The sequence below is a fragment of the Cebus imitator genome, unplaced genomic scaffold, assembly GCF_001604975.1.
Source record: "Cebus imitator isolate Cc_AM_T3 unplaced genomic scaffold, Cebus_imitator-1.0 Scaffold111, whole genome shotgun sequence".
NCBI lineage: Eukaryota > Metazoa > Chordata > Mammalia > Primates > Cebidae > Cebus > Cebus imitator.
Window position 1 is genome coordinate 3,386,801 of NW_016107426.1, and position 26,718 is coordinate 3,413,518.

Sequence of the window (26,718 nt, forward strand, 5' to 3'; positions counted from 1 at the left end):
TCACGTACCAATGAATAAGAAGCCCACAGAGATAAGACACATCTTAGTGAGGAAACTACCGCATAGAGAAAAAAAGTAAGACAGAAACAACTGAAATTACGTCCGGTCGCGGTGGATCACACTTGTAATCCCAGCACTTTGGGAGGCCAAGGCGGGTCGATTGCCTGAAGTCAGGAGTTCGAGACCAACTGGACCAATGTGGTGAAATCCCATCTCTACTAAATATAAAAAATTAGCTAGTGGTGGTGCATGCCTGTAATCTCAGCTACTTGGGAGGCTAAGGCAGGAGAATCTCTTGAACTCTGGAATCGGAGGTTGCAGTGAGCTGAGATTGTGCCATTGCACTCCAGTCTGAGCAACAAGAACAAAACTCCATCTCAAAAAAAAAAAAAAAAAAAAAAAAAAAAAAATGTTTCTCCAATTGTGTTCCTAAAACAGTATCTTTGTACATTAGATTAATAACATCACCATAAANAAAAAACGGAGGGAAACTATTCTTTAGAGTTTGTTTATTGAAAATTTGAAGCAGGAAATAAAAAATAAAGATTTTTTTAAACACAATTTCATTAAGTTCCACACTTTAAGGACTAAAATATAGTATAAAACTATTTCTGCTATATCTATATGTCAACAAATTACACTTTCCTTCCAATTATTTTTTAAAAGGAGTAGCAATTTCCTTTTAAATAGTTACAAAGAACTACAAAACTCTTTAAATCTAGAAAGAATAAAATTCTTTCATCACACAAATGAAGATAAACAGTATTGTTACAAATCTACACTCAGTTGCTTTAATATTAACATACACACAATGTTCCTTCATCAACTTTTTCATTTGGGCATCACAAAGATGAGTCTTCTGATGTTCTATAAACGATATGTTTATATGAAAGTCAGAAGTTTAGTTAAAATTCAGCCTACACAGTAATAAATGAATATGGAATGGAAATCAGAGTTCTTAAATAGGATAGAAAAGTCCCATTGTCTCTTAAGCAGCAAGAGCACCTTCCCAGTTTAGTTTCAAGATGAGCACCATTCTCCATTTATCCTTGTATTTCCAGGGCCCTGAAGAGCAAAGAAAAAATAATAATAACTTAATTTTCTATTGCCTTCATGTAAATAATTTTAAAATGCTTACATTTATAAAATCACATAAATTATCAAAGTCAGATGATAGATTAGAGTGATAAAATACATAAAGTTTAAAGTTAATAATATTCCTTTTTGCTAGGTGTCTTGTTAGATCATAAGAGAAATTCATACATGAATATAAAAAATTGTCAAGCAGTGAGGATTAAACAAATATTTTTACCTGCTTATAGTTCACATTTCCTTTGCATAATCTCCATCGGATTTCTAATTTTTTTTTTTCTTAAGAGACAGGGTCTCGTTCTGTTGCCCAGGTTGGAATACAGTGCTGTAATTATAGCTCACTGCAGCCTTAAACTTCTGGGCTCAAGGGATCCTCCAATCTGTGTCCTAAGCAGTGGGGATTAGAGGCATGTGCCACCATGCTCAGATAATTTTTAAATTTTTTGTAGAGACACGGTTTCATTATATTGCCCAGGCTGGTCTCGAACTCCTGGCCTCAGGTGATCCTTTCACCTCGGCCTCCCAAAGCGCTAGGATTACAAGTATGATCCACTGCGCTCAGCCAAATTGCTAATTCTTAATCTCAGCATTTATTAATAAATATCGTTAAATCCTTTTTTAAAAAATACACCCTTAAGAAATGTAAATATATAAAGTAAACAATAAAAAATACATTTTTACAGCTTTGGAAAACTGCAGTTTCTTAAAAAGTTAAACATACGCCCTCACAATTCCACTTCTAGGTACATACCCATAAGAAATAAAAACAAATGTCTACACAAAAACTTGTACACAAATGTACACAGCAACATTACTCACAACAGCTGAAAAGTAGAAATAAGCCAAATGTCCATCAACTGATGAATGGATAAACAAAATGGTAAATCCACACAATGAAATATTATCTAGCCATGAAAGAGAATGCAGTACTGATACATGGCTACATGGATGAACCTTGAAAATACTATGCTAAATGAAAGAAGCCAGACACAAGAAGCCACATGTTACACGATTTCATTTATATAAAATGTCCAGAACAGACAAAGTAGACTAGTGGTTGCCAGGGACTAAGGGGAAGAGGAAATATAGGGGGTTGGAGGAATGAGGAGTGACTTACAATGTGTACAGGCTTTATTTTGAAGGTAATGAAAATGTTCTGGATTTTTTAGTGGTGAGAGTTGCAGAAACTTGTGAATACACTTAAAAGCCACTGAATTCTTACCTTTTAAAAGGTGAATTTTACTTCCCATAATGTTATGTGGTAATATTTTATCTCAATAAAAATTTTAAAAAGTTTTCTCCCTCCCTACACACCCAGTCTCATTCCTCAAAGACAAACACTGTTCATAATTTCTTTATATTCTTTCAAAGATTGTTAGGCATATAATTACCATATAAATACATTGCATTTGGGGTGTTTCTAGTCTACAGTTTTTTCAAACAATACCACATCAAACATCTTAGGTCACAAAATTTCAGTTAGATAGGAGGAATACACTGAAGAGATCTAATGTACAACATGGTGACTGTCATTAATAACAATACTGTGTGATCTTAAAAACTAAGAGAGCAGATTTGAAGTGTGCTCATTACAAAAATGACAACTGATGTTAACCGGCTTGATTTAGCCATTCCACATGTGCATATATTTAAAAACATCATGCTATAAATGATATACAATTTATCTGTCAATTTAAAAAATTAAATAAATAGGCCAGATGTGGTGGCTCACGCCTGTAATCCCAGCAGTTTGGGAGGCTGAGGCGGGTGGATCACCTGAGGTCAGGAGTTCAAGACCAGCCTGGCCAACATGGTGAAACCTTGTCTCTACTAAAGATACAAAAAGTAGCCGGGTGCAGTGGCAGGTGCCTGTAATTCCAGCTACTCAGGAGGCTGAGGCAGGAGCATCACTTGAACCTGGGAGGTGGAGGTTGCACTCCAGTCTGGGGGACAGGGTGAGACTCCAACTCAAAAAAATAAACAAACAAATAATTAAATAGATCTCTACATACATGAGTTTATCTGTAAGATAAATTCTATTAATAATAAGTGAAACTCCTAACTCAGGGCAGGTGCAGTAGCTCACACCTGTAATCCCAGCACTTTGGGAGGCCAAGGCAGGAGGACTGCTTTCAGCCAGGAGCTCAAGATCAGCCTGGACAACAAAGTGAGATCCTGTCCCTACAAAAAAATTAAAGGATCAGCTAGGTGTGGTGACATGCACCTGTAGTCCCAGTTGAGGCAAGAAGATTGCTTGGCCCTAGGAGTTTGAGGCTGCAGTATGCTATGATCATGCCACTGTACTTGAGTCTGTAAGAGAGTTAGACCCCCATCTCTAAAAAAGAAAAAAGAAATTGCTGAGTCAGAATATTTGTATTTTTAATTTCGTCAAACTGCCCCCGAAAGAGGTTGCATACATTTACACTTTCCTCAGTGGTAAATGAAATGTTTTGCCTGTATTGTGCTTTTGCTCTTTGCCAATCTAATTAAAAAAGTGTTATACATTTCTTTAATTTTTAAGTAAGCATCTTTGTATCTCTAAGTATTTTTCTGTGGACTACCTATTATTATCCTTTGTCTGTTTTTCTATTGTTAGTGTTTAAAATGCTTTAGGCCAAGTGCGGTAGCTCACGCCTATAATCCCAGCACTTTGGGAGGGCGAGGAAGAAGGATCACCTGAAGTCAGGAGTTCAAGACCAGCCATGCCAACATAACGAAACTTTGTGTCTACTAAAAATACAAAAATTAGCCAGGCATGGTGGTGCGTGCCTGTAATCCCAGCTACTTGGGAGGCTGAGGTGGGAGAATTGCTTGAACTTGTGGGGCAGAGCTTGCAGTGAGCCGAGATTGTGCCACTGCACTCCAGCATACAAAAAAACACACAAAACTTTAAAGTAACACAGTACACTAATTTCTATTAAAAAAGAATACCATATGTTTGGAGCCGGGCTTAGTGGCTCATGCTTGTAATTCCATCACTTTGGGAGTTCAAGGCAAGTGGATCACTTGGGGTTAGGAGTTCAAGACCAGCTGGTCAACATAGCGAAACCCAGTCTCTACTAAAAATACAAAAATTAGCCAGTCATGGTGGTGCACGCCTGTTATCCCAGCTACTCTGGAGGCTGAGGTGTGAGAATCACTTGAACCAGGAAGGCAGAGGCTACAGTGAGCTGAGATGGCACCACTGCACTCCAGCCTGGGCAACAGAGAGAGACTGACTCTCAAAAAAAAAGAATACCATATATCTGAATTAAGTAACTTCCAGTAAATTTGTTCGTATGCATATTCTCTTCTATTTAATCAATGATCTTCTAGTGTTCAGTAATCACATCTTCAGTGGATTAATTCTGGTAATTTATTACTGTTCATATGTGTAATTAGCACAGATCAGCTAGTTTGTAAACTGGTTTGTGTGAGGGGAATGGAAAAGAGGAAAGGTGTTAGAATAAAATTTAAAACTATGTATAGGGGAACGTGGTGTCTTTGGAGCACAACTTGTGCCAGGCAAAAAGCAAAAAAAGGCAAAATTTGGCCATTATATTGGCCCCAAATTCTATAGGCTCCATCTGAATATTTTGATCTTCTCATTATAATATGGTAAATATAGGTACATAAAGGTCTGTGTATGTTGGTAGGAGCGGTAGAAAAAATTTGGCAATGTTTAATACATAATATTCTGTGCTTTTTTTTTTTAATGCTTGAAAGATTTCCCCAAAATTATCTGTTTTAAATGGTATAAATGCCTACCAGTGTTTGCATGTAAGATCCTTATCCAGCTGCTTGTTTGGAGCCTGCTGCAGGGGGTACAAGGCTGTCCAGCTGTTGGCGATGTCCTGTATTAATCAACCATTCATAAAACTTGTTCTCTACCAGTACCTGGAACTGCTTCCTTTGATCCCTAAAATTGCAATTGAGAGTAAAAAGAATATAAGAACACAAATTCATATAAATTTTATTCTAAGCAATTATACAACAGTTTAATGGGATAATGTTAAATGATTAATTATTTCTTGTTATCCTTTTGTTCTTACTGTTCAGAGTACACTGGACACCCCCGCAGCCCAAAGGATTGATCAGATACAATATCCTCTTTCTAAATACTTATTCATTGTCAGATATTTACCAAGGACCAAGTGAACACTGGGTAGTGTTCTGACTGATGGGGATAAATGTATAAAGAGAAGAGACAAGGGCCCTGTTGAAGCAGGATGATACTTCACGACTCCAGAGGGCACCATTCACATTGTGATCTACGTAATACATGCTTCTGTGGACTACATATTCTAGTAGGGAAGACAGGTAAAAATAAAATAAATAGACCAGGCATGATAACTCATGCCTGTAATCCCCGCACTTTGGGAGGCTTAGGTGGGCGGATTGCTTGAGGCTAGGAGTTCGAGACCAGCCTGGCCAACACTGTGAAACCCTGTCTCTACAAAAATTAGCCAGGCTTGGTAGCACATGTCTGTAAGTCCCAGCCATTTGGGAGGCTGAGGCAGAAGAACTGCTTGAACTCAGGAGATGGAGGCTGCAGTAAGCTAAGATCATGCCACTGCACTCCAGCCTGGGCAACAGGGAGAGATGCTGTCTCAAAAAATAAAAAATAATAATAAAATACAACAAAAATATAAGGTTAAGTAGTTTTAGGTGCCATGGAGAAAAATAGAGCAGGGAAGGAATAGTAAGTACTGGAAATGTTATTTTAGAGAAAGAATGGACAGAGATGGCCTCCCTAAAATAACATTTGAGCTTAGGTCTAAATGAAATGATGAAGTAAGCAGAATGAGTATTTGGAGAGGAACATACCAGGCAGAAGAGACCAGAAGAAGTACAAAGTTTCTAAAGTGAGAGCATATTTCCAGGTTTATGATAAGAAACAGAAGAGTAGCTCCTGATAGCCAAGAGCCAGCTTAGCACTATCAGCTTGGCCTTGGTGAAGATCTGGCCTTGCTTTTGTATTCTTTTGTTGAACATAAACAATACCTCAAACCATCAACATTAGACAAAGCCACTGCAGGATGATAAATCAAAGCAAGAACAAGACCACTCCACAATCATATCTCAGTTCAGAACCCCCACCTCAACCTCCAAAAAAATGTTGTGACCCAAACCATAAAATCACCAAACATTCCTTTCTTGGAGGAGTGGCTGCTACTTCTTCACAATCATAGTTTTAGCTCTACTTCCCTCCTCCTGCCTTAGATATAAAAATTATTAAACTGCCAAATCACAGATTACTCTCACTTCTAGACAGTCCTGCTTCCTAAAACTCTCCCCCAAATCACCTAACACAAGCCAAAATCCAACAAGTTCTTTTTAACACCTGCTGACTGAGTTGAAACACAGTTTTCCGTGTTCCCCAACCTTTCACTGTGATGAAACACGCTTCTCTCCCTCCTTGCCATGAGTCAACACAATCCACCTTTATTCTATAGATGTGTTCCTGGGAGTCTTTGGTCAGAGGGCAGTGATTAAGTAATAGAAAGAAGACTGGAGTAATAAGAAGGAATGAGTAAATGAGGAAGAACGGCAGAAACTTAGGGAGAGAGAGCCTTGTAAGTATAGTAAAGGCTTTGGATTTTATTCTAAGTATGATGGGAGGCAATTAGAGGGGTCAAAGCAGGGAAATGACATGATCTAATCATTGTTAAAAGGATCACATTGTCAATTTGTTTCAAACTGATTTCTGTCTTCCTATATTCCCAAAGTTAAACTACTTTCATTATTGCTGGTATCATTGTGAATCTCACCACCTGAAAACACTATGTTTCAGAGTCAACATCTATTAAGCACTTACATCTCATACTCTGCACATGTGTATGCATAAACTTTTCACATGTAAGAGAATATAAGCATTTAATCACTTCTTGGCCTTTTGGCTCAGATCAAGTGTAGAGAATCTAACCATTTAAATACTAGAAGCATTCAAACAACAGAATTGCTTTAAAGGAATGTTTTTTCATGATCATCCATTTTTACAACACATTATTATAATATTATTGTACAGTATGATATGGCACGACAATATTTGAAAGAAAACAATGAAGACACTAGAGGCATTTAAGAACTTCTGGTTACACTAGAGAAGCCAGTATAAAGAAAAAAAAGAACCTCTGGAACCAGGCTGACCAGATGTGAATCCTGGCTCCTGTGTGACTTTGGGTAAAGTACTTAATTTCTCAGTTCTTCAGTTTCCTCACCTGTAATAAGGTACACATTATTGTGAAGAATAAATGAGTTAGTACATAGAAGGTGCCTAGAATGGTACTGGATTATGTGACATATTCTATGTATGATTTTTAAAATTCATGTAAGTCTTATATTTGCCAACTAAACTTTAGCTTCTTAAGAAAAGGGAGTCTAATACTGGAGTATTTACTCACTCCCATCCCCCAGCCTACAGCGTTTGAAATACTGATTTGAAATCCAAACCTTAAAGACACACTACAATTTTTTTTTTTTTTTTGTCTGAGATGACGTTTCACTCTTGTTGCCCAGGCTGGAGTACAATGGTACAATCTTGGCTCACTGCAACCTCTGCCTCCTGGATTCAAGCAATTCTTCTGCCTCGGCCTCCAAAGTACCTGGGATTACAGGCACCTGCCACAATGCCTGGCTAATTTTTGTATTTTTAGTAGAGACAGGGTTTCACATTGGCTAGGTTGGTCTTGAACTCGTGACCTCAGGTAATCCACCTGCCTCGGCTTCCCAAAGTGCTGGGATTACAGGCGTGAGCCACTGTGCCCGGCCTTACATTTTTTATTACTTCAGCACAGCTGTAAAAATGTGCAGACTAATTTGCTTCTCCATGAAATTTCACAAAAAACACAAACTGTTACTTCTAAAAAATACTCACTTTGTCAAATGAGCCTCCTTCACAGTTTTCTGCCAGATCTGTATCTTCTGTTCTCTTTGACCCAGTGCTTTCTGATATGCAGATGGAAGACCCCCAGGTATCTCTGTTGTGTCCCCTTCCATTTCAAAGGGAATAATAAATACATAGAATTCACAAGGTGGTAAAAGCCGGAAGACACTTGTTTCACTGTTCTCTCTGCACACGACCATTGGATTATCCCAATAGTTAGGCACTGTAGCAAGGCCAGTCCTGGCCATATGGTCCTCTAGCATTGGGTAATGGGTATGAAAAGGGGCAAAAGTTACCGTCTGGTTCCCAGAGAGAATAAGTGGGCGCGTAGGCGTCAGAATGTGAAAGATGCAACCTGTTGTAGAAGAGATGGATAAACGATGGCAAACAGCAATGACTTTAACATTGTCACAACTATGGAGGTGAAGTGTAGTTGCTACAGGGCCCAAGACAAAGATGCTACTCCTACACTTCTCAATTGTCACAGATCTGAAAAAAAAAAGGAAAAATGAGGTAAATTCCTCTAAAACGAAATAAGATTTTAAAAATTTGACTAAAGTATTATTCTCTGATGGCAAAAAAAGAATCAGTCACAGTCCAAAGAAAGTGTCAGAACATCAGAACACCATGAAGACTGTGCTTACCGTAAGGGAGAGAGCAGATATATAAAAGATTCGTTGCAACGATGAATCTTTACATGTGCCCCCACCAGAGTATCTGAGCTCTTAGCCAACGTCTGCTTGTAAACCTGGCTCATCACCACCATGCGGTGCATCCTAGGGGCCACGTGAGTATTACAAGCAATCTTAGCTCTTTTGGTCGTTCCTTCAACTATTTAAGAAAACATATAAATAGATGAGACAGTTTCAAATCAAAGCAAAACAAACAACCATATGAGGTTATACATGTCTACATGGATACACGTCTAAAATTAGACACCACATGTAGGGATGAAAATGTAGATCTGGGCTTTGGATAAAGAGGTATTTGCTATACTATTCTCTATTCCTTTCTGTATGTTTGAAATATTTCATAATTTTTGTTATAAAAAAAATTTAACCTATAATGCATTTAAGATTGCCTATAGATCTAAGATTTTTTTCATGTCTACTCTTCAATTTAAGTAATGTCCTAAGGTCATATGGCTAATAAGTGGCAAAGCTGTCCTAACTCAAATATCTTCTCCAAGATGCTTTACTTTATCATCTCAAACATAATTCACCTCTCTAAATTACCATAATATTAATTCTGTACCCTTCCCAACTTACTGCATTATCCCATAAATCCTATTTGAGTTAATGTCTTTTTTATTTTTATTTTTTCTGTCAACCAGCCTGGAGTGCAGTGGTATAATCTCTGCTCACTGCAACCTCCGCCTCCCAGGTTCAAGTGATTCTCCTGCCTCAGCCTCCAGAGGAGCTGAGATTACAGGTGCACGTCACCATGCCTGGCTAATTTTTATATTTTTAGAGGAGATGGGGTTTCACCACGTTGGCCAGGCTGGCCTCAAACTCCTGACCTCAGGTGATCTGCCTCCTTGGCCTCCCAAATTGCTGGGATTACAGGCGTGAGCCACTGGGCCCAGCCTGAATTCATATCTTTACTCCTAAGATCATTAATACCTGAGAGCACATCTTCCTTCACACACAAAGTGTCTTGCAGAAACTGACACTTAAAAAAATATGTGTAGGTTCCCCTCCTAACACAGTCACATCATTACGTGACTTCCTTCTCAGACTGTACTTCCCTGCAAACCACTGGTACACCCTTGTAAACAATACTGGTGAAATGTAGAGAGATTATATGAGTATGCTATTATTCTTCTTTTAAAATATTTCTTATTTTTATTACATAAGTTTACTTTTATTACATATGTACCAGGTATATTATATATGGTTATTTAGAAAAATAACAATAAAAGAAGATAAAAATAATCTGTAATTCAACTATCACTCTTAATATATTAGTATAATCCTTGTGAGAAAAGTCATACACAAAAGACAGATGTTCCTTTTTCTCTTTTATAGGGGCAGTATTTTTTAGGTCTTCTACAGAAGACATGTGATCACTAATGCATTAGAAAACACTAGATTCCTTGTCATTCAATGTAATGTAGATTAAAATATTCAAAAATACCTTGATGAGCCCAAGCCAATTTCTTTCCAGACTTGAGGCAAGCTGATGTACCAAATGGATTCCCAGTCAAACAGGACCTCAACCAGGCTTCCAGCTTGTAGAAACAGAAAGCCTTAGAGCTCTTTGAGAAGCCACTATCTGCATGCAGTGGCTGCCACAGTGCAAGTTCCTGAAGTGGATAGATTTTCGTGGCTCTACTTATTGTACCTTCAATGAGGAAGCTGAGCGCCACAACAGCTTCTCGAGACACTAGACTACTGTGGGTTGAATGAAATGATGCAGTGAGTTGTTCTGGATCTAAAAGCAGTTCGAGGAGATCAGACAGATGATCACAGACAAAAGCTTGGTGACTGTAATCATTCCAGTTCTAAAAAAAAGTTAAAAGAAAGCACTCTTAAAGAATAAAGAAATTCTACATATCTACAATCTCTATATTTTAATTATTTTGTATTTATACTCTGACTCATCCCCCAAAAGGAATTAGGTAGCTATATAAACCTTATCAAGTTTTTCTGTATATGTGATAGGTATAAATAGATTCTCTCTCCACCTTAACTAACTCAAAAATAATACTAACAAATAACCCTTCATGTGTGCCAGGCATCGAGTGTTAAACATACTTTAACATATTTAAACCTAACAATAATCCTAAAATAGATGCCAATATGATGCCCATTTTACAGATGAGGAAATGAATTTACAAAGAAGAAACCTGCCCAAGATCACAGAGCTAGTAAATACTCCAAAAGTTTTAGATCAAACATAAAAATAACTATCATGGAAATTTATTCAGTGAAGCACTGGGTTTCTTAATTTGCCTTCTCTGACTACAGAAAGAATTTCAAATTCTACTGGATGAAATGAGGCAACCAATCTTACTATGACTAGATTTAAGTGAAATTATAACTTTGGGAATAAGCTTTGACTTTGCAGATGTCCCAGTGATTTGACCCATTCATTTACAGATAGTTTTTTGAACCCTTCTTATTTGGCATGAACAATGTTAAGTGATGAATATGCAACTGAAATAAGACATAGTTTTTCGGTCTTCAAGGAACTTAAGAGTCTAGGTAGTAAGAAGATAATATAAATAAATTACCATAACGGTGAGATAAGACCTACAGCAGAAACCTGTAAAGATGTTCTATAAGCATGAAAGGAACAACTAACTCCATCTGGGGAAAAATAAATCATATCTGAGTGTTGTTTGAATAGATGCCTGATTGATGTTGGTAGTTAGGCAAACAGACATGATAAAAAGCATGCTAGGCATAGAAAACATAATCAAGGGCCCACAGGAGTAAAAGTACCTGCTGTGTTAAGAGAGCTGCAAGTTCTGGGTGGGGTACAGGAAGCATGCTGGGAAGTGACAGCTGAAGTTAAAATGGTAGGCAGGGACCAATCATGAAAGGCCTTTTATGAAATACTAAAACATCTGGACTTTATTTGGTATGCCAGAGACTTTCAAGCTGTTTTCTAAATAGCTGTATTTTTTTTTCTTTTCAATAAATTTTCCTCTGGATGCCAAAGAAAACAGACAAAAGCAGAGTTATTCTCAATCTCAACCTGATCTTCCTCCCTTTCTCCCCAACCCCCTCCCTCACAGTAGGCCCTGAGGTGGTTCCATGGAGTACAATATAAAACAGCAACAACGAGGTAAGTTGATAGAGTTTAGACAGGAGATAGATATACTCCATCTGCATTTTGGAATGTCCAGTGTGGTAGGTGGACTGCTGACTAAAGCAAGGTGACCAGCTAGGACCTAATTCTAGAAATCAAGGAAAGAAAAAGTCATTTGATAAAAAAGCTAGATAAGAGGAAGAAAAGCAACAGAGTTAAATGGTTATTCTGAGGCAGAATCAGTAAGGCTTGACAATGAGAGATGAGTGGTGAGAGAGAACATAGGAGACTGTTACTCACATAAGAGGTACAAGTTAACTCAAGTAAAGGGAGATTTTATGTATGGACCCTCAGCTGTCTCCCAAACTGAAGTAGAGGCAAGCCTCATTAGAACTGGAACTGGAAAGCCATCGAGAAACTGCATGTCTGTTCCATTCCCTTCTTTTTCTCTGATTATAAGCAACCTGTGCTTCTCTGATTACCTCAGAATTTCTAATCCCTTATAACTCCAGGTCATTCATGAGCGTGATGGCTATTCTAGTCCCAATGTCAAGTGGGTTTTCAGTTCAAACACCTACGACCAATGCATAATTTTGTCCTGGGGGAAAGGATTGGCCCAGATCATCACTTTAAATCTGACCAATTTCAAATATATAGCAATAAATGGGCTGCTCAAGTATCCATCCCTAGTCCAATTAGTTATTGGGAGAAGTCATGCTGTAGTATAGAACAAAGTCACATTTACTATGCAACAAGTCTGATGCTAATAGATTACTGAAGTCTCACAGCCATTCAGAAATATGCATTATTATCCCCATTTAGAGAAGAGAATCCAAGGCCTAGAGAAGTTAACTAAATTGCCAAAACTCATATGACTAAATGATATTAAATAATAGAGGCAGATCTGAATGTAGGCTACTTTGGCTCATAACACCATCTCCTAACGGTGCCCATTGTGCAGGAACGACATGTGGAGAGAGAGGTAGTGATTGGTATCTCTAATACATCTGGACTTAAACATTCTGAATTTAAGGGATAGCTAGGACATCTATATGAAGTGGTACGTATAACGCAAGAGCTCTGGGATGTCAGAGCTCTTGGGAGTCACTCAGACTCTGCAAGCAGTACATCTTGATGATCCTTTAGTCAAATAAGTTGATTCACATTCATTAACATTTTTTAAATGGGAATGCTAATTGAATATAGTAGATCTGCCCAAAAATCAGGCAAGTGATTTTTCTATCAGTGAAGGAACTGAAGCCATTTCTCTATTTTGATTAAGACTATACACATTGATTTTGTTTTATAATTTTTTAAAAAGTGAAAAATAAGCCATCAAATCATTGGCTTACGTAAGAAATCCCATCATAATTTTTGCAAGTGAACCATCTCCCTCACAAATTGTCCCTTTTAGAGAATGAGATCAAGGTATAAAGAGTACCTTATTAAGACAATTAGATTTTTCAGTGAGGTCAGGAGACTGAGATCTGTTTTTTGGACTGGGCCACTCTTCTCCAATCAAAGATGTCCTTAGGGAGACCTTGTTCAACTGTTGAATGTATAAGAAGAGCAGAAACTGTAGGGTGTCCACTGAAAGCTGTCCAAGAAGAAAACAGAAGAGGAACACACATTTTAAAACATCAACCACTAGTCTACAACTAAGTAGACATAGTAAATTCACAAGTTGGCTGATCCTAAAAAAACAAACTTAGAAACATTGCTAGTTTTGTTATGTATGTCTCTGTTATCCAGATGTAAGAGTCTCTAAAACTAATTAAAGTAGAATAATTTACCTTCACAGGAAGCTGTATAGCATCTATGGCTACAGAAATTATCTCCCAAAACTGATGAAAGAATAAAGTACTTACTTTTTTTAAGTACATTATTTCAGAAGTTTAAACTTACAGTTAAAAAAAAACCTTAGTAATTTGAATAAATGAGTAAATGGAAGTAAGAAAGGAGAAAATTCAGTCAAGACATAGAGGTTTAATTTAAGACTCATAAACTTATCAAGAAAATTTAGGATACCAGTGCAATACCTGAAGTTGTATGTAAATTTTTGGCACATGTGCATTTTTTAAAGGGAGCAGGCCTCAGGTTTTCACCAAATTCTTAAAGGGGTGTTTGACTTAAAGACAAAAACACTATCGGTCTGATAGATGTATAGTCATTTCTTATTCAAGGAAGGGTGTGGCTGACACGATTTGAAGCTCATGATTGCCCTCATCTACCCAACCCCATACAAAAGAGGCAAAAAAGTAAAGTAATATATCTCAGTCTTTAGCTATATGTACCCTGATTCCCCTTCTGGCTCAAAACTACTATCACCTGAGAAACTTAAAAGTACAGATTCTCAGGATCACCCAGACCTATTCAATTAACTGTCAATGTGAGCCCGATGAATTTGTATATTTTATAAATTTTTACTTCCTTAAACTCTTGAGATAATTGTAGATTCAGATATAGTTGTGAGAACTCATACAGAAAGATCCCATGTAGCCTTTAACCATCTTGCCAAACTATAGGACAATATCACAATCAGGATATTGACACCGATACAGTTAAGATACAAAAACATTTTCATCAATAGAAGAATCTCTCATGTTGCCCTTCTATAGCCATACCTACTTCTCCGTCTCCATCACACCTTCCTTAGGCCCTTAGCTTCTACTTACTTCTTCTCCATCTCTATAATTCTGTCATTTCAAGAACGTTAGGTAAATAGAATCATATAGTATGTAACCTTTTGGGATTGGCGTTTTTCACTAAGCATACTTCCTGATTTTATATATACTTCCATTTCAAACAATTATTTGTTACATTATCATTATTTCTTCATGAAGACTATAGGGTCCTTGCCTTTTCCATTTTTATACCCCTAGGGACTAGCAAAGCATCTAGTACATAAAAAGCACTCAAAAAATCTAGAACTTCCTGAATATTTTATTCATCTGACATGCACAGCATCCAGTACTATACCAAGCATATGGTAAACAATAAATACTTGATTAATGAATAAATGTATGCCCTTCCCCTCTTCATTGCTTGACAAACTTCTTTTCAATTTCTAAAACGTTGTTTAGATATTACCCTACATGGCAGAGACTGCTAGATGCTTACTAAATACTTTTTTCTTCTTCCTAGGTATGGAATTAAATGGCATTGCCCATCTTCCCTTGCAGTTAGATACGGCATAAATGAATGATGGTAACTGAATGTGGGTGAATTTATCTTTATCACTTTCAAGCCTAATCCATAAAACTCCCAAAAGAAATAGAAGCAAAAGGACTCTGATGCCCTAAGGGGCATGGCTGTGGCAAATTGTATTATTATTTGCTATTGTTCACTTTAAAATTCTCTAAGCGGCTTATACAGCCCTATCCATATCCATGGGATTTTTCTTATCTCCTGAAAGGTGGTTTACCTTCCCAACTTCATGGGAATAATGCCTCAGCCAATGGAATGAAAGTAGTCTTAGTTTATGTCACATACGAGCAAAAGTTTTAACAGGCATCATAAGCCCAGAAACAAACTCACACATATATGGTCAACTAATTTTCCACAAGGGTGTCAAGAATACAAAATGCAGAATAGTCTCTTCAATAAGTAGTGCTGAGAAAACTCGATATATGCATGCAAAAGAATGAAATTGGGCCCATAGCTTGTATCACACACAATCAACTCAAAATGGATGAAAGACTTAAATATAAGAGCTGAAACGGTAAAACTCCTAGAGAAAAATAGGGAAAAACTCCTTGACATTGGTCTTGGTAATTATTTTTTGGATATGACACCAAAAGCACAGGTAACCAATGTAAAAATAAACAAGTCATATTACGTCAAACTAAAAAGCTTCTGTACAACTAAGGAAACAATAAACAAAATGAAAAGGTAAACCATGTATCTGGTAAGGGGTTAATATCTAAAATACATAATGAGCTCCTACAACTTGATAGCAAGAAAAACTAAATAAGCTAATTAAAAAATGGACTATGGAACTGAATAGACATTTCTCCAATGAAGGCATACAAATGGCCACTAGGTATACTGAAAGGGTGCTCAGCATAACTAATCATTAGGGAAATGTAAATCAAAACCACAATGAGAGATCACTTCACACCTGTTAACAAAAGACTAACAAGTATTGGTAAGGATGCAAAGAAAACTGCCAATGAGAATGTAAACTGGTACAGCCATTATAAAAAATAGCATGGAAGTGTCTCAAAAAATTAAAAACAGAACTACCATACGACCTCACAATCTCACTTCTCGGTATTTATCCAAAAGAATTGAAATCAGGATCCTGGAAATAATATCTGTACCCCTATGTTCACTGCAGCATTATTGATAATGGCCAAGATACAGAAGCAGCCTAAATGTCCACAGACGGATGACTAGATAAAGAAAACTTGGTATGTAGATATAATGGAATATCATTTGGCCTTAAAAAAGAAAGAAATCATGTTGGGTACGGTGAATTATGCCTGTAATCCCAAAACTTTGAGACACTGAGGTGGGAGGATCACTTGAAGCCAGGAGTTCAAGACTAGCCTAGACAACATAGTGAGATCTCAACCTCTACAAAAAAAATACAAAAATTAAGCAGCCATGATGGCACACACCTGTAGTCCTAACTACTCAGGAGGCTGAGGTGGGAGGATTGCTCGTGCCCAAAAATTCCAGGCTACAGTGAGCTATGATTATATCTCTATACTCCAGCTTGGGCAACAGAGTGAGACCCTGTCTCTTAAAAAAGAAAGAAATCTTGCCCCTTTCAACAACATGGATGGACCTGGAGGACATTATGCTAAGTAAAATAAGCCAGACACAGAAAGACAAAGCTATATGATCTCACTTATATGTGGAATCTAAAACAGTCAAACTCTAAAACAGAGAGAAGAGTGACTGACAGGTGCTAGGAGGAGGGGGAATTGGGGAGGTGATGGTCAAAAGCTACTAAGTTTCCATTATGCAAGAAAATTAAGTTCTGAAGATCTACTACACAGCATACTGCCTAGAGATAACAATTATATGTTGTATACTTAAAATTCTCTAGGATAGTAGATCTTAAGTGTTCTTAACACATACACACACAAAATAATCATAAAAGAGGAGGGAAAATTATGGGAGGTGACGGATATGTCTGCTGCCTTGATAATCATGATGGTTTCACAGCATATACTTATCCCCAAACATATTGAGCTGTATACATAAAATAAGAATTTAAAAAGAGACTGAGTTTCCCTCCATTCTGTTGTTGTTCTTCCCTTCTGTTGTAAGAATGGGAATGATCCCCACAGAAGCTTCTTCTTTAGCCTGTGTCCCCAAATGAGAAAACACAGAGCCAAGCCACAGCCTTGACAAAAGCCATAGCAAAAATAACAGCTACATGTAAAATGGGCAGGAAACAAACCTTTTTCTTCTATTAAGCCACCTGAATTTCATTTGTTTCTTCTTAACAAATGAAATCAACTTTTAACAAAACTAAGGAATTATTGACTCCAAGTGATAGAAGCATGGATCCCCAGGTCATTGCTTGGATGACAGCAGCCCAGAGATACATCCAACCAGGTGTACCTCTGTTGGATTGCTGCCTGATTGAGAAATAAACAGTTACTGTTCTAAGCCACTGAAATACTGGGTTATCTGTTACTATAATTAGCCTACTTGATTAATATACTTTCTCTGTGAAGCCTTTCTTGATCACTGAAATCAATCAGTCTTTATTCAATTTCCGTACTTTGTGTACTTTTTTTTATTATTACATATCACATTATTAAATAGCATCTTGGTTTTTTTTTTATACCGGCTTTCTCTGCTAGTCTATAAGCTCCATGAGGGCTAAGATGCTATCCTAATCATCTGTGAATCCAAGCATGTAGCAGATGTCCATTGTAAAATAGTCAGCTGCTCTGACTGTAACATATCAGTTGTCCATAACAGTCATTCACCCCAAAATCTTTTTAAAGTCAGAAAATATTTCCCGTTTTCAATAATGGGATTCCTGTAACATTACTCCTTTGGGAGTAGGTAAGGTCTGGTAAGTAAGGACTAATTCGTCGAGCACATTAAATACTGCCAAACTGAACTACTACAAATCAAATGATAACTTGAGATTACAATGGCCATTAGCCTAAAACCTAAAATTTTACAGCTGATACAAAAATTAAAAATGGTTTATTGGGCCAGACATGGTGGCTTATGCCTGTAATCCTAACACTTCGGGAGGCCAAGGCAAGAAAACTGCTTGAAACCAGGAGTTCAAGACCAGCCTGGGCAACAAAGTGAGACTCTGTTTCTATTTGAAAATTTTAAAATTATCATAATAAATAAACACAAAATTTTAAAAAGAATGGCTTATTTCCAAAAGTAATAGCGCGCACGCGCACGCGCACGCGCACGCACACACACACAATCAATCCATACCTGATTTCTCTGCTTTTCAACTTCCTCCTCAGATGTGCAGTTGGACAGAACCTCAGACCATTCCAGGCGCTCCTCAGGTGTCTTCGCTGAAAGACTATCAAAGATTTCGAAGTAAAGCCACGCCAGGTCCTTGGCCAATTGCAGCTTCCCACAAGCGATATGCCTCCATGTAGACCAGTAGAGGCGCGGGTAAGCTCTTTCTGTGGCCCGGATTTGCACATAGGTGGAAATCTTCCTGAGATAGTGAAGACTAAACTTGGATGGAGGGGGGACCTGCAAGGCACCCACTATGAAGGGTTCTGCTTTCACCCAGAGGAGAACTCTGGACTCATCCATATTATCTCTAAGGACATCTGGGTGAAAAGGCTTCTTTGCATACCTAGAAAACAAAGTTTCTTCGTAAACTGATTTGAAACAAGTCTCATTTATACATTTTTTCCTGGAAGGTGACCCTTCTCTCTCAGCTGTCACATGTATATCATCAGCATAAAAGGCAGCTCTAGTTCATCAACCAAGAGCAGAACAGTTCGTTTTTATCAGATCTCATTATAATCTGAGAAAAAAAAATGTGATAAAACAAAATGATCTTACTTCAATTATTAGAAATTCATATTTTAGGAAGCGTGTGTAAACACATGAAGACTGAGTGAGATCCCAGGAGGAAAAGGAATGAGGGGAAAAAAGTCATCCTATCACAGGAAACCTGTTTCTACTCTAAGGGGGAACACTGGTCAAAATAAGGGGAATACGTTTCACAGAGTTACATCACTTACACATAGAAGACAGTTGGTTAAAGATCTGGACATATTATTTGACCATAGAAACTCAACATGAAGTACTAATATGAAGTGTAGCAGACAAGGATTGTAATATAAACATAGACTGCAAGAATAGATCGGGGAAGTTACAGCATCTTTATTCTCTGTAACAGTGAACCCACTCTGGCATATTCTATCCTGCTCAGTCCAGGTGTGATATTTTTAGATTTTTTTTTTTTTGTAACGATGTAACAAAAATCATATAACATGATTTTTATGGAATGTTTATAAACTACAAAAACAGGAAATCATCCACAATCCCACTAGTAAAGGGCAACGAATTAATATTTTATTCTATTTCCTTGTTGTCTTTTTTTTTTTTTTTGAGATGGAGTTTCCCTCTGTTGCCCAGGCTGGAGTGCAGTGGTGCGATCTTTGCTCATAGCAACCTCCACCTCCCAGGTTCAAGCAATTCTTGTGCCTCAGCCTCCTGAGTAGCTGGGATTACAGGTGCCCAGCACCACACCTGGCTAATTTTTGTATTTTTAGTAGACATAGGGTTCAATTATATGCTGGCCAGGCTGGTTTCAAACTTCTGATCTCAAGTGATCCACCTGCCTCAGCCTCCCAAAGTGTTGAGATTACAGGCGTGAGCCACCGTGCTGAGCCTCCTGTCTTTTTCTACACATAAATTAGATGTCAGTTTTTGAATTTTTACAGTTGTGATGTTACATACACAATTCTGTATTATTTTAAAAGCTCTGTAGTATTCTAAATAAATGTATCCCATTTTATTCAACCATTCTCTCATTTTTAGACACTACTAGGTATCAGATTTTTCACAAAAACAACATAGGCAAAATACTGATCATTATTGAAGTGGGATGATGGACACATGGTGGGGACTCATTGATTCTTGTGTATGTAAAAAAAAAAAATTCATTACAAAAGTTCAAATGTTGTCACCAGTATAAATAATGCTATGACTACCATCTTTCTTGGTATTTTCTGCATTACGAATTATTTCCTTGTGAAAATTTTCAGATGTACTTTTATGAAATGAAGTAACTGACATTTCTAAAGCTTGTGAAATACATTCTCGTTGCTTCAAATGATTTTATCAAATCATACCATCCTTTATGGTACCCACTTCACTGTGCACTGCTCAACATTAATAACATCAGTTTTTGTTTTGTTTTGTTTTGTTTTGAGACGGAGTTTCACTATTGTTGCCCAGGCTGGAGCACAATGACATGATCTTGGCTCACCGCAACCTCCACCTCCCAGGTACAAGTGATTGTCCTTAGTAGCTGGGATTACAGGCATGTGCCACCATGCCCAGCTAATTTTGTACTTTTAGTAGAGACGATGTTTCTCCATGTTAATCAGGCTAGTCTCGAACTCCTGACCTCTGGTGATCCGCCCCCCTCGGCCTCCAAAGTGCTGGGATTACAGGCGTGAGCCGCCATGCCTGGCCTAGCAACATCATTTTTAAAAAAATCTAAAAAGTTTAAAAGTCATGTGACTGATGAAAAATGTTTTATTGCTATTATATTTTGCATTTGATTCTAAGAAAACTGCTTTTCTCTTTTTCTTTTCTTTCTTTCTTTTTTTTTTTTTTTTTTTTTTCACTAGCATCCTCTAAAGGTGCACAGAGAGATTTTGTGGCATCATTCTGCCCTGACGGCTAGGTGATATATTTCTTCTTCTTCTTTTTTTTTGAGACACAGTCTCGCTCTGTTGCTCAGGCTGGAATGCAATAGCAACCTCGGCTCACTGCAACCTCTGCCTTCCAGGTTCACATGATTCTCCTGCCTCAGCCTCCCGAGTAGCTGGGATTACTCCTGGCACCCGCCACCATGCCCAGCTAATTTTTGTATTTTTATTTATTTATTTATTTATGAGACAGAGTCTCCCTGTGTCACCCAGGCTGGAGTGCAGTGGCGCGATCTTGGCTCACTGCAATCTCCGCCTGCAGGGTTCAAGCAATTCTCCTGCCTCAGCCTCCGGAGTAGCTGGGATCACAGGTGCTCGCCACCATGCCCGGCTAATTTTTTGTATTTTTAGTAGAGACAGGGTTTCACCATGTTTCCACTGCGCCCGGCCAACTGTGCCTCTTTCCAGAATGATCTGTTCGGAAAAATAACTGACATCAATCGAGTGCTTACTATGTAGCAGGTGGCATGCTAACGGTTTTGCGTACTTCACCTCCTTTCATCCTCACAACCACCTGGAGATACATTACTTATGACTACACATTTCCGATTAAAAAATGAGGCTTAGTGAAGTTAAGTGATTTCTCTAAAGACACATCAGACAGCATAGCCCTAGATTAGGATTCAGCTCTGACTTGAGAACTGCATGACTATAAATGTATTCTGGCAATCCAGTTTTGGAAGAATCTCTTAAAAATGGGAGTGGAGCCCGGGCGCGGTGGCTCACGCCTGTAATCCCAGCACTTTGGGAGGCCGAGGCTGGCGAATCACCTCAGGTCGGGAGTTCGAGACCAGCTTGACCAAAACGGAGAAACCCTGTCTCTACTAAAAATACAAAATTAGCTGGGAGTGGTGGCGCATGCCTGTAATCCCAGCTACTGGGGAGGCCGAGGCAGGGGAATCGCTTGAACCCGGGAGGCTGAGGTTGCGGTAAACCGGGATTGCACCATTGCACTCCGGCCTGGGCAACAAGAGTGAAATATGTTGGTCAGGCTGGTTCAAAAAAAAGGGGAGTCGGGTGAGGGGAAGAATGGACCCAGAAGATAATTTCCAGAATTAACAGCCTTAGACAGGGAGCCACTGAAGGGCCAGGTGAAAGAGCCAGGGAGCGTAAACTCAAAAGAAGGGTGTGGAAGGGCAAAAGGCAGCTGTCTTCGAATGTGGAGAGACTGGCGTCATTCTGAGTAAAACCAGACGATGAAAGTTAGGCGAGGAAGATCTCAGCTCTCTCCAAAATGTAAAGAGGCTGCTCTGTGAGGCACTGAGCCTGTCAAAGGCAAGATCCCAGGGATGAGCCCTCTATTCTATCTCCGAGAGTCGAGAGGGCGCAATCCGTAAACAAACTGGGGCTCTGACCCTGGCGGTGTGCTGGGGTTAAGGTTTTCCCGGTCCGGAGATCTGCGTGGCTCCAAGGCGCTGGTCCTGGGGCTTCGCCTCTACCCTGGACGCGATCCCGGGTGGGGTCCGGCGTGGGCCGCCCCAACGCCGCGACCAGACTTCAGGAACACAGACGCTCTGGCTGACAGGTACGGTAGTCCACTTGAGACGCGGCGAGCGCGAAGGCGGCCTCACCGGCCCAAGCCTGAAGCCTGACTGACCCACACGGCCCTCCCCGGTGCCAGCCCAAGCGCAGTTACCTGCTAAGGCAGGCGCCACTCCGCCGCAGTTCTCCGCGCGCCGCCGCGCCCAGCGTCCCCTCGCTGGTCCCGCCCCTCGCCCTCTGCCGCGCGCCGCCACCGGGCCCACTGCGCAAGCGCGAGGCCCTGCATCACCGAAACCCGGCGGACCCCGTTGCTAGAGCGGCAGATTGCGACTTAAGCCTCTGAGAAAATCTTGGCTGGGACTGAGAGTCCTCGACGGTGGCCCCTGGAGCCGAACCCGCCACTTTCTGGTGTCGCGCCTTTGAACCCAGGGGGAGCAGGAAGCTTTCTGTTGCTCCACATAAGTGTGGCCAGCCAATAGCTGCTGGTAAGGTCAGCACGCTTTCATCAGTAATACTACTAATACTGATGGCAGTTTGCATTTATAGAGCGCTTACTATGGTCTCAACACTGTGTAAAGCAACTTTTTTGTATTTCCTCAGTCTTCTCAAGAGCCCTTTAAGTACATTTGTTTTACTGATGAAGAAACTAGGGCATAGAAAGGTGAAAGTAACACACCCCTAAGGTCACACTGCAAGAGATGGAGCCAAGATTCAAACCTGAGCGGCCTGAAGCAAGACTAGCACTCCCTGCAGCCCCTCAGAGTTGGCTTCTGACCTCTGTTAGTTTTCCCGACGTGTTTCCACTTTCATAAAGCTCTTTCAGATTACCCAGCAGAAGCCATCACTACTTCCTTTAAACTTCCATTTCAGGATTTCTGGACATTTCCTGCTTTTTTTTTAGTTCGTTTATGGCCTCTCTAGGTGTGGAAGATACAAAGGAAAATTAGATCCTAAAATGTAATTTAGTTCCTCTTTTGTGTGGCTTCTGTCCCTGCTGGGTATCTTCCTGAAAGCAGGGGCTTCAAATTTCCATAGATCTGGGTTAGGATCCAGGCTGCACCACTTACTAGCTCAGTGGCCTTGCTGTTACTTGTTGAATATCACTGTGTGTCTGGCACGGTGGTAGACACTAGAATTATAGGCGTGAATAAAACAGACAAGGTCCTTGCTTTCTTGGGAGTGTATAACAGAGAGAGTAGACAATACATATTAAGGAATAAAATAGGATCATTTCAGATAGTGACAAATGCTATGAAAATTGGGGCAGGGGGTCAGGGAGGGCCACTTTGTAGTGCCAAATTTGAGCTGAGGCCTGAAGAATAAGCAGCCAGCTGTACAATGATCACCATCCAAGTAAATTTTACTCAAAAATGAGACGTCAACCACCACCTGCAAGGTCTGTCCTGCAGACCTTGACTCAATGACGGATGAATAAATGATCTAGTTCAGTGATTCAAGTGGGCTAGGGATGGTTATCAATTGCTTTCAGAGGGCAACCCCCTCTCCATCCTCACATTTATTCAGTATGAATTTCATAACAGAGTTTCTAAGTTAACATGCTTATGGATAATTAACATGGTTAAAAGAGTGGTTTTATCAATGATAAAAGCTTTTGGTTCCATGCCCAGAGTAAACACTATTAATGGGTAATTCCCTTTTGATCTGTCCCTGAGAGGACCATCCAGCACAAAGTTTACATGAGCAAACAGAGTAGAGACAAAGGGATGTAGGGTAAACAGACTTAACTGGGAAAGCTTCTTATTGTCTCTATCTTTTCCCTAATCTAATGTAAATGAACTGGGTGCCTTCAGCCTGTCCCAATAAAATCTTTCAGCCTTCCAAAAGGTTTGAGATGATAATCTCTATAACTCTCCCGAATATTTCCCTAATTATTTTGCCAGCCACCCCAAGTGAATTTCCACACAAAAATACTTCCGCACCTACTCCATGCCAGGCAGTGTTCTAAGGTGCTGTTTCATACAGCTGTGAACAGAACAATATACATTTATGCTCTCATGAAACTGGCATTTCAGTGTGTAAGTCTAGGGTCCAGGGATTAAAAAAATAAAATCGTAGGCAGGGCATAGTGACTTATGCCTGTAATCCCAGCAGTTTGGGAAGCAAGGCAGGTGGATCACTTGAGGTCAGGAGTTCGAGACCAACCTGGCCAACATGGTGAAACCCCATCTCTACTAAAAATACAAAATTAGAAATGTGTAGTAGCATGTGCTTGTAGGCCCTGCTACTCGGGAGGCTGAGGCAGGAGAATCACTTGAACCTGGGAGGTGGAGGTTGCAGTGAACCGAGATTGTGACACTGCACCCCAGCCTGGGCAACAGAGTGAGACTCTGTCTCAGGAAAAAAAAAGAAAAAAAGAAAAGAAAACAGGATGGTGTAAGACTAAGGAACTCAGTAGGGGCTAATTTTGATTGATTGGTCAGGGAAGTCTTAGCTGAGGTGGTGACCTTTAAGCTGATATATGAGTTGAAGAAGGAATCACCCATGTCAGGACATGAGGGAGAGTACAGTGTTTAAGGCAAAGGGAATAGCTAGCACAAAGGCCCTCAGCAGATGTATGCAAAAAAGAAAGGAAGCAAGTTTTGCTGGACCGTGGTTAGGAATATAACAGGTGAGAGTACAAAGCATAAACAGCTTTGTAAACTAGCGTTAAGTTGGGATTTTATTCCAAGTGCAAAGGAAGGCTTTTAAGCAGGGGAGTGACATGATTTGACTTTTATTTTTATTTATCTTTATTTATTTATTTTTGAAATGGAGTCTCACTGTCGCCCAGACTGGAGTGCAGTGGTGCGATCTCCACTCACTGCAACCTCTACCTCCCAAATTCAAGGGATTCTCCTGCCTCAGCCTCCCGAGTAGCTGGGATTACAGGCGCCCGCCACCACACTCAGCTAATTTTTGTATTTTTAGTGAGACAGGGCTTCACCATTTTGGCCAGGCTGGTCTTGAGCTCCTGACCTCAGGTGATCCACCCGCCTTGGTCTCCCAGTGTGCTGAGATTACCAGTCTTTCTTTTTAAATTATGGAGTGGGGGACAGGATGAGCAACATATATTAAGGTATTAAGGAAGATATTAAGAGTAGGGGCAGGGAGACCAGTTAGGAGGCCCTGGCCAGGTGAGAGATACTCTGTGATCCAGAGACCCAGTAATGGAGATACAGTGGACAGATTCAAGTATAGTTCAGGGGTAAAGATTTGAATAGCTTATATATGAAAGGAATAAAAACACCTAGAGTTTTGTCCTGATCAACTAGGTGTTGTGTAACTGTGATGAGTAAAATCCAGGGAAGAGGGGGAATTAACTACTTGAACTGTAATAATGGTTTTTTTTTTTTTTTTTTTCACTGCTATACGGAGCTACCTGAGGGAAGTAATTTATAAAGAAAAGAGGTTTCATTGGTTTACAGTTCCTCAGGCTGTACAGGAAGCATGATTGAGAAAGCTTAGGACACTTTCTTTTTTTTTTTTTTAGAGGAAGAATGAGAGAAAGAAAAAGAATAAAGGAAAGGAAGAAAGAGGAAGAGGGAGAGGGAGAGAGAACAGGGGTGTTGCTTTATTGCCCGGGCTAGAATGCAGTCTAAAACTGGGTATGCCTGTAATTGTGTTTAATAATAGAGACATAAAAATAAATAAATAAATAAATGAGGGAAGAAAATAATTAACAAGCAGCCAACCAATATTTCATTTAAACCTGTAAATACGTGTAATGTAGTACTGATAAGAGTGTATATTTTGTGTATTTAAAATGGAGAGTTCTATGAATGTTAATTAAGTCTACTTGTTCCGGATCTGAGTTCAAGACCTAAATATCGATGTTAACTTTCTGTCTCACTGATCTATCTAATATTGATGTTGAAGTCTCCCACTATCATTGTGTGGGAGTCCAAGTCTCTTTATAAGTCTTATATATCTGGGTATTTCTGTATTGGGTGCATATGTGTTTAGGATCTTTAGCTCTTCTTGTTACATTGATCCTTTTTATTCATTGCCTGCTTACTATGTGCCCAACGATTTACAGATATTTTTTTCCCTGTAAAAATTCACAGCACTGCCAATAAGTACTTTGCCTTAGTTTTGCTGATAAAGAAACTTAGGCTCAGACTTGGGAGGAGAGGAGGGATAGGGGAGTCTCACCTCTAAGTGGTGGAAGCTGAATCCTAACTTAAGTCAGTCTATCGTCAGGGTCGCCTTTCCGAGACGGTTGCCTTATCGAGTTGCTTGGAGAACGTAAAATAAGAGTCCTAAGCAATGCGTCCGAAGTAATTCGTCCGAGGTACAGCAGTCGTGGAATAACTGTCCCGGCCCATTCTGCCGCTGTACCTCTGCTCCCTCTTTCGGCGCGAAGCTGGATATGAATGAAATTCCAGACTTGTAACTAAGAGAAAACTTTTCTCCCGCAATTGGTCAGTGCTGGGGAGGAGACTCCTGATTGGTGGAAAGTCCGAGGCAGTAGGCGAGCCGGAGGGGATTTCTTGTACCTCAGGTGCCCTCACCCGGCCCCGCCCCCTATCTTACGTAATTTTCTACGACTCGCGGTAGCTTGGGCAGAGCGGGTTCCTGCAGCGGCGCAATCCTCTGACGTCTCTTCTTCTAATTGGTCGGGAG

General features: G+C 39.6%; 1 protein-coding gene across 2 annotated transcripts; it reads right to left on the reverse strand.

Moving 5' to 3' along the window:
• Positions 1 to 492: 492 nt before the first annotated feature.
• On the reverse strand, positions 493 to 26,690 carry TBCCD1 (TBCC domain containing 1). Of its 2 annotated transcripts, none has more exons than XM_017538422.2 (8): positions 26,248 to 26,690; positions 18,140 to 18,518; positions 13,155 to 13,310; positions 10,094 to 10,460; positions 8,602 to 8,788; positions 7,949 to 8,446; positions 4,840 to 4,990; positions 493 to 1,065 (listed from the first exon to the last, which is right to left on the reverse strand). In XM_017538422.2, the coding sequence occupies exons 2-7, from the start codon at positions 18,473 to 18,475 to the stop codon at positions 4,861 to 4,863; spliced, it is 1,674 nt and encodes a 557-aa protein (XP_017393911.1). In that variant the 5' UTR covers positions 18,476 to 18,518; positions 26,248 to 26,690; the 3' UTR covers positions 493 to 1,065; positions 4,840 to 4,860. The 2 variants fall into 2 exon arrangements, with proteins under 2 accessions (XP_017393911.1, XP_017393910.1); XM_017538421.2 differs by lacking the exon at positions 26,248 to 26,690 and adding an exon at positions 22,250 to 22,354.
• Between the last annotated feature and the right edge of the window lie 28 nt (positions 26,691 to 26,718).

Bases quoted from the DNA above. Each gene is read 5' to 3' on its own strand.
- TBCCD1 (XM_017538422.2), bottom strand. From the start codon at position 18,475: ATGGATGAGTCCAGAGTTCTCCTCTGGGTGAAAGCAGAACCCTTCATA. The intron at 10,461-13,154 runs GTACTCTTTATA...ACTTTTTTTTAG, and splicing joins AATCTAATTGTCTTAATAAG to AACTGGAATGATTACAGTCA. The intron at 8,447-8,601 runs GTAAGCACAGTC...TTTTTTTTTCAG, and splicing joins TATCTGCTCTCTCCCTTACG to ATCTGTGACAATTGAGAAGT.